General features: G+C 42.3%; 1 protein-coding gene across 2 annotated transcripts in view; it reads right to left on the bottom strand.

Moving 5' to 3' along the window:
• Nucleotides 1-7,558, bottom strand: part of RCOR3 (REST corepressor 3) — a 91,192-nt gene that overhangs the window by 40,515 nt on the left and 43,119 nt on the right. For both annotated transcript variants that reach the window (XM_068279689.1, XM_068279690.1), the window contains exon 8: nt 2,266-2,484. In XM_068279689.1, coding sequence (XP_068135790.1) covers nt 2,266-2,484 — 219 coding nt within the window. The remainder of the gene's footprint in view (nt 1-2,265; nt 2,485-7,558) is intronic.

Genomic DNA, 7,558 nt, shown 5'->3' with positions numbered 1-7,558 from the left:
CCAATAATACGCATAGCGGCCGGCCGACTGGTGAGTCGTCAAAAACGAAACTAAGTGACAGCGAGGGACCGGAGGATTCCAGAGAGGCTCCGATGGCACAAGACTGCTGGGGGGGGGCTGGTAATAGCCCCAGATAATTGAAACTCTTTACCCCCCCCCCCCCCCCCATTCAGTTAAGGTTCCCTTTAACAGCAGTTGGGATGCGGTTCTCCCTGCAGAAGAAAGAGTCAGCCCTGTGATTTAACCCTTTGAATGCGGTTTTACTAATAAACAAAAAAAAACAAAAAAACATTGTGTTAGTATATTATATGCTGTAAATAATCTTTTAGAGCAAAGAAGAAATTCTGGGTTATATTCTGCTTTAAAAAGAAACAGTTTCACTAACCTGGTGCTTCTGCCAGCCCCTTGCAACCATCCTGTGCCGGTCCTCAAGGATCCTGTTCTCCCCCCGCGGTTCAGCTTCGTTACCGCGACTTGTAAGCCCTGGCTAGGCATATCCTTCTTTGCGTTCCCCTCTTGTAGGACGCATGGCTCGGATACGAAGGATAAGCATGGCTCAGTGGAATTACAAGTCAGCGGTAACGAAACTGCACCGTGGCAGGAGAACGGAGGATCATGGAGGAGCGGCGCGGGACAGGAAGGCTGAAAGGGGTTGGCAGAAGCACCAGGTAAGTGAAACTGTTTTTAACGAATCTTCAGTTCTGCTTTAAAGGACCTCTGTCGCGAAAATCTTGAATTTAAAATACACTTTAACATATACACATAAGAAGTATGTTTCTTCCAGAGTAAAGTGAGCAATAAATTACTTGTCTCCTATGTTGCTGTCACTTACAGTTAGTAGAAATCTGATGTTACTGACAGATTTTGGACTAGCCCATCTTCTCATAGGAGGTTCTTATGGTTTTCTTTATTTTTAAAAGCATTCAGTGAATGGCAGTCTGAAAGGAGCTCCGAAGCCTCCTCCTCCTCATCATCATCATCCATTTCAGTTCCCCCCAGAATTGAACCACCAGAAATATGCCCAACCTCAATAGGTGGCCTATCCTGTATTTCAATTGAAGGGCCTACAACGGGCTCAGGTAAAAGTGGTAAAGGAGCAGGCACCGGAACAGGTTCAGGGGCAAGAGTTTGTTTCAAACTGCCCAAAGAACCCTTAATTTCTTTCCTGACAGAAATCATAACTGTTTTAATCATACTGTCAGATTCTGCAGCTACAGTAGCTTTAATGCATGCTTGACAAAGGGATTTGTTATAGTCAGATGGCATTTTAGAATTACACTGACAACACCTCTTTGAGGTAATCCTATCTGTACACCGATTTAGCATCAGTTTTCAATACTGAAGTATCCTGTGACTTGCTTGGTTGTTGCCGCTGGTGCTACCGCTGAAGTTGAAGGAGCTGCCGGGGCCGGAGTTGCCTGCAGGGCTACATTTGCTGGAGCCGTCTGCTGTTTTTTCTCCCCGACCCTCCATGGTGGCGGCGTGCGGCTAGGACGCCAGGAGCCGCTTACTGCGCTTCCTGGTCCCGCTCACTTCCGCTCTCCGATCGCGTCACTTCCGGGCACTCGCGCATGCACAGACCGGACTTACAGACGCCGATTCGGCGGTTTGTAATAGCGTGGTCTCGCAGCGAGCCTAGGAGAGCGGGCTGGGTCTTTGATCCTGCAAAGAAGGGAACAGAGGGACTCCATTAGGGCTGACTTCGCTGCTGATTTCGTCCTACCTCAGCGAAGCCAGCACCAACCTTTTTCCACAAAATTAGTGGCCAAGAAAGGTTAAAAAAAAAAAAAAAAAAAAAAGGTACAAAAGAAAAGAAAAACAAACAAACTGTGAGCTTCTCTCCAAGGTGTTTCCGGGACGGAAGCACAATGACACTGAAGCGCCAGAGGAGGGTGGGGGCTATTAATACTCTTCTTTACTTGTTTCAGGTGTTTCCACTGATTGGATGGGCGGAGCCCATATCTCCATTGTCTCGTATGACCGCTGGAGAAAAAGTGTATAGTGAGCAGGGAGGCTGTCCAGCAACATTGTATGAATCTTTTTCAGGGAATGTCTTTATAAAGAATAAAGGCCATGCTGAGAATCCCGCATGAAGAGATGGACTAACCCAAAACCTGTCGGTAATGCCAGATTTCTACTAAAGTCATTTAGGGATCATTTTACCCTGAAAGAAATGTACTTCTTATTAGTATGCGTTTTAAATTTTAAGATTTTAGTGACAGTTCCTCTTTAAAATAACAATATTAACGCCATTAAAAGTGCTACCTGACGCTTTAATGAGATCAGCTCCATGTCCAGTTGGCGGAGTATGGAATTGGCAGCGTTGGGGCTACACGACACAGCTACGACGTCATCCTTGCTAATATACATGCCCTTCGGAGGCCGCAATTTTGCACGCTGGGAGTGATGGCGATGCTGTAAACTTTGGTATTCTCTTCTGCCCAGGGCAACCTTAACAGGCTGAATACAGGTTTCCGTGGCTGGCTGCAAAAGATGAAAAGGTACACAAAATTATATATATGCTATTTGTGATGGTGGGGGGGCAAGGCATACAGCTGCATATGCAGTGAAAAGAAGTAACAGGTTTATTATTACTGTACTAAGGTGATTACACCCGGGAGATTCCACTATACTTACCTTTTCAGTGAAAAATATCAGAGAACAAAACGATAGAGAAATCTTGCCAATAAGTACGAGAGTCATCCGGAAAGCGACAGCTTTCATTTTAAAGGGTTACTTAAAAAAGAACTCCAGTGAAAATAATGCAATAAAAAAAGTGCTTCATTTTTACAATAATTATGTATAAATGATTTAGTCAATGTTTGCCCGTTGTAAAATCTTATAAATCCCTGATTTACATTCTGACATTTATCACATGGTGACATTTTTACTGCTGGCAGGTGATATCGGTGGAAGGAGATGCTGCTTGCTTTTTTGGCACTTGGAAACAGCGGTTATTTCCCACAATGCAACAAGGCTCCCACAGTGTGATGTCAGCACCATGGTCGTGACATCACACTGTGGGAGGGGTTTCAACACAATATCAGCCATACAGAGCCCCCGATGATCCGTTTGAGAAAACGAAAAGATTTCTTATGGGAAAGGGGGTATCAGCTACTGATTGGGATGAAGTTCTTGGTTACGGTTTCCCCCAAAATAGCGGTTTAACTTACCTGGGGCTTCTTGCAGCCCCCTGCAGTCATCCTGTGCCCGCACCGTCCTTCTGGGTCCCTCCAGCCAGCTGTGGTGAACCCCTTAAAGAGAACCAGAGATGAAGCACCCTCTTTATTTTACCTTATAAATCAGTGGGAACATAACAGTAAACACCTAATCTGCTCTTTGTTTCATTGTTCTCTGTTTAATCTGACTGTTATCACCTGATAAGAATCCCCGACTGAGCTCTCAGTCTAGCTTTGCTACGGAAAGATTATAGCTGAGTCTGTCTTCTCTGGTGTCTTTTCAAGCTCAAGCCTGCCCCCTTGTGGCTCTGCTATAATGACTCAGCTATAATTATTCCCTGCAAAGCCAGACTGAATGCTCAGTCCGGGATTCTTATCACAGCTGATAACAGACACTTTTAAAAGTGAGGATGAAACAGAGAGCATGGTAGGTGTTTTCTCTAATGTTCTTACTGATATATATGGTAAAATACACAAGGGTGCTTCGTCTCTTTTTCCCTTTAAAGCTGGCCAGTCATGGCCAGTCGCCGGATACTGTACATGCGCAGCCTTGAGCTGGGCGCACCCTGATCACGCTTCCGTTGGTCGGATGGGCATTCGCGATTTTCTCGTATCGTGCATGCACAGAATGCTGCCATGAACGGTGACATGATGATGAGGCGCATCTGCGGCCAGCTTTGAGAGGGTCACCGCTGCTGTCTGGAGGGGTTACGGAAGGACGGCGTGGGCACAGGATAACTGCGGGGGCTGCAAGCTCCAGATAAGTTAAACTGCATTTGTTTTTAAACCCAAGATTTCTTTTAATGCTGCTGAACAATCAGTTACCATCATTCTGCAGTCACGTGACACGGAGCGCAGAGAGAAGAGAGATTAACCTGACAGATGCATAAATTAAAGAATACCTTGCAGCTTGTGCAGCAGATAAACACAAATGGCTGTTACTTTCTGGATGACCCTCGTACCTACATGTAACTGATAATCCTTTAGCATTTCTTTTTGCTGGGAGATGAATGAACTTTACATCGCTTAGTGTTTACAGTATTCATTTATAGATTATTTAGCCAGTGTTTGCCCATTGTAAAACCTTTCCTCTCCCCGATTTACATTCTGAAATGTATTACTGGTGGTGACATCTTTAGCTCTGCCAGGAGATATCTGCGGAACGTTCATTTACTGAGAGTCACACATCCAGCACAAACTTATTTCTGTTTCTGTGCAGAAATGCTTGTAAATTTTGCATGTCTTCACTCTTTATCATGATCGTACATGTGTTCAATAAATTGTGCAATAAAATTGTGTTTTGGACAGTACCGGAGTGGGTTTTGCCTTTTTCCGAAAAATCTTGGTTGCCATCAGAAAATAAACCTCGTCTCCCAGAATGCTCTGGGAGGAGAATTCCGCATAGCTAAACAGCCTAGACCACAGGTGTGGAACTCCAGGCCTGGAGGGCCAGATCCATGCTAGTGTTGAGGATGGACTGAGAAAGAGAGGAATGTGTTCTATCTGATGGACCGCACCTTTCCTGATTCAGATCCATCAATTAATTTACTAATGAATATGAGAAAAGAAGCCCAGTATCAAGACCATAATAATATAGGATCATGACTCATATCTCAAAACAATGCAACTTTATTGGGGGACTTATCCAAATGACACAACAAATAATTAAAACAATGTTAAAACCCCTGTCCTAATCCTAAGGTAATAGGAAATCTCTATAGCAGCATAAAGTGACACAGTGTCTAATATGAACAATAAATATTGCGCCCGAATTAATATGTGCACTCATGCATCATGAATGCCTACCACATGCATCCATGTATATCAATATATGTGAATATAAATCCTATAAGGAATTAACACCACTCAAAACACAAACGTAATAAATATTGAGAGGTAGATAACATACACCAGTAAGATTGAATCTAGTCTGCAAAAAAGTGCTATAAAGTGCAACAACTGCTAGTGATAACACATATGGAGTTTGGTACAAAATGATATGCAGCACATACAAACAAAAGTGCTAGTGCTTACCAATGGTGGTGAGAGGCTGCATGTAGAAAGACCGGGGGGGGGGGGGGGGGGGGGAGCGCCTTGCGCGTTCGCAGCATGCGGCTGCTTCTATGCCCCCCCCCCCCCCCCCCCCCAGTCTCTCTACATGCAGCCTCTCACCACCATTGGTAAGCACTAGCACTTTTGTTTGTATGCGCTGCTAATCATTTTGTACCAAACTCCATATGTGTTATCACTAGCAGTTGTTGCACTTTATAGCACTTTTTTGCACACTAGATTCAATCTTACTGGTGTATGTTATCTACCTCTCAATATTTATTACGTTTTGTGTTTTGAGTGTTAATTCCTTATAGGATTTATATTCACATATATTGATATACATGGATGCATGTGGTAGGCATTCATGATGCATGAGTGCACATATTAATTCGGGCGCAATATTTATTGTTCATATTAGACACTGTGTCACTTTATGCTGCTATAGAGATTTCCTATTACCTTAGGATTAGGACAGGGGTTTTAACATTGTTTTAATTATTTGTTGTGTCATTTGGATAAGTCCCCCAATAAAGTTGCATTGTTTTGAGATATGAGTCATGATCCTATATTATTATGGTCTTGATACTGGGCTTCTTTTCTCATATTCAATAGTGGTTTTTATAGCCCATTGGAGACGCAATTGCTTACATGCTCTATGCATTCAGTATGCATAGATTTATAGCTCTATTTTGGTTTGTGTTGTCCATCAATTAATTTAAGCTGTGTCAAAAATGTGTGAGGACCTCGGCCCTCAAAGGACTGGTTCGACATCCCTGGCCTAGACTGTGACATCATTGAGAGGGTGGGGCTACATACTAACATACAGTGATATATAGATATAGTAAGGGTTTCTGATGCTGAAACCAGGAAAATGACGGGCATTCTGTTATAGGTCACTACACTGTGGCCCGTATGCAATTAACCTTTTCTCCTAGGTGATATTTTCACACCTGGTCATAAAATGCATTTTAACCACTCAACCACTGAGGGGGTTTCCCCTTCTGTACCAGAGCAATTTTCACCTGTCAGCGCTCCTCCCATTCTTTCGCCAATAACTTTATTACTACTTATCACAACAAAATGATCTATATCCTTTTTTTTATCACCACCAATTAGGCTTTTTTTGGGAGGTACATTATGCTAAGAATTATTTTATTCTAAACACATTTTAATTGGAAGAATAAGAAAAAAATGGAAACAAATAATTATTTCTTAGTTTTCAGCCATTATAGTGTTAAAATAAAACGTTTTACTGTGGATAAAACTCACATTTTATGTGCCCATTTGTCCCGGTTACTGCAACGTTTAAAATATTTCCCTAGTATATTGTATGGCACCAATATTTTATTTGGAAATAAAGGCGCTTTTTTATAGTTTTGTTCATCACTATTTACAAGCCTGCAAATTAAAAAATGATAGTAATATACCCTCTTGACATATCTATTAAAAAGTTCAGTCCCTAAGGCAACTATTTATGTAAAAAAAAATGTATGCAAATATTTTTATATATAAAAATGTTTGGGTACTATGGGGGAGTGTGGGAGGGAAATAGTTAATTTTAGATGTAAGTGTAGGTATTTTTATTAAATAAAAATGTATTTTAATGTAGTTTTACTATTTGGCCAAAAGATGTCCTCAGTCATTTTTGATTCGCCTACGTAAAGACGTGAATCGGAAATAATCCGTGGCAGTGTAACACCAATAAATACAATGAAAATACAATACAAATACAATGACGCAGGCATCTAATAGACGCCGACGTTCATTGAATCAGGGAAATGCGTTCCCATTCATCTTTCCGCTAACTGGTGACAACAGGAGCATGCAGTAGCTGCCCGCCGCTATAGACTTATTTTAACGGCCCTGGTACTTCAATTGAAGTTTTGCTGGGCCGTGAATATACTGCACAATATGCAGTAAGTAGTTTAACCATTAGCAAGCAAGAAAATACTTAAAATAATGTTGATAGTACTTTTTGGTACTTTTTCAGTTGAAAAGAGCTGAACATTATTTTAAATAGAAAATGAAAAATGATCTCCAGGGAGAAAACTATATATTATCTATATACCATTGATGAACATCATCACACATTGAATATACTGTATATAGGTAGATAAATGGAATTTTGGTTTTAATCAGTTTACCCCCGCCCGTACGAATTTCTCCGTCCCTTTTTCCATCCTTTAACCCCCCGGGATCCGTACTTTCCGCCAGGGCTGGCCCTAGACTTTTTGCCGCCTGAGGCAAATTTAGGAGAAAATTGCTGCCGCAACCCCCCCCCCCCCGCCCGTGGGTGCGGGGGGCTGGCCGCCGAGCCGGAGGGGTAG

Source organism: Hyperolius riggenbachi, chromosome 4 (genome assembly GCF_040937935.1).
Source record: "Hyperolius riggenbachi isolate aHypRig1 chromosome 4, aHypRig1.pri, whole genome shotgun sequence".
Taxonomy (NCBI): domain Eukaryota; kingdom Metazoa; phylum Chordata; class Amphibia; order Anura; family Hyperoliidae; genus Hyperolius; species Hyperolius riggenbachi.
This window is presented reverse-complemented; position numbering and strand designations above follow the sequence as displayed.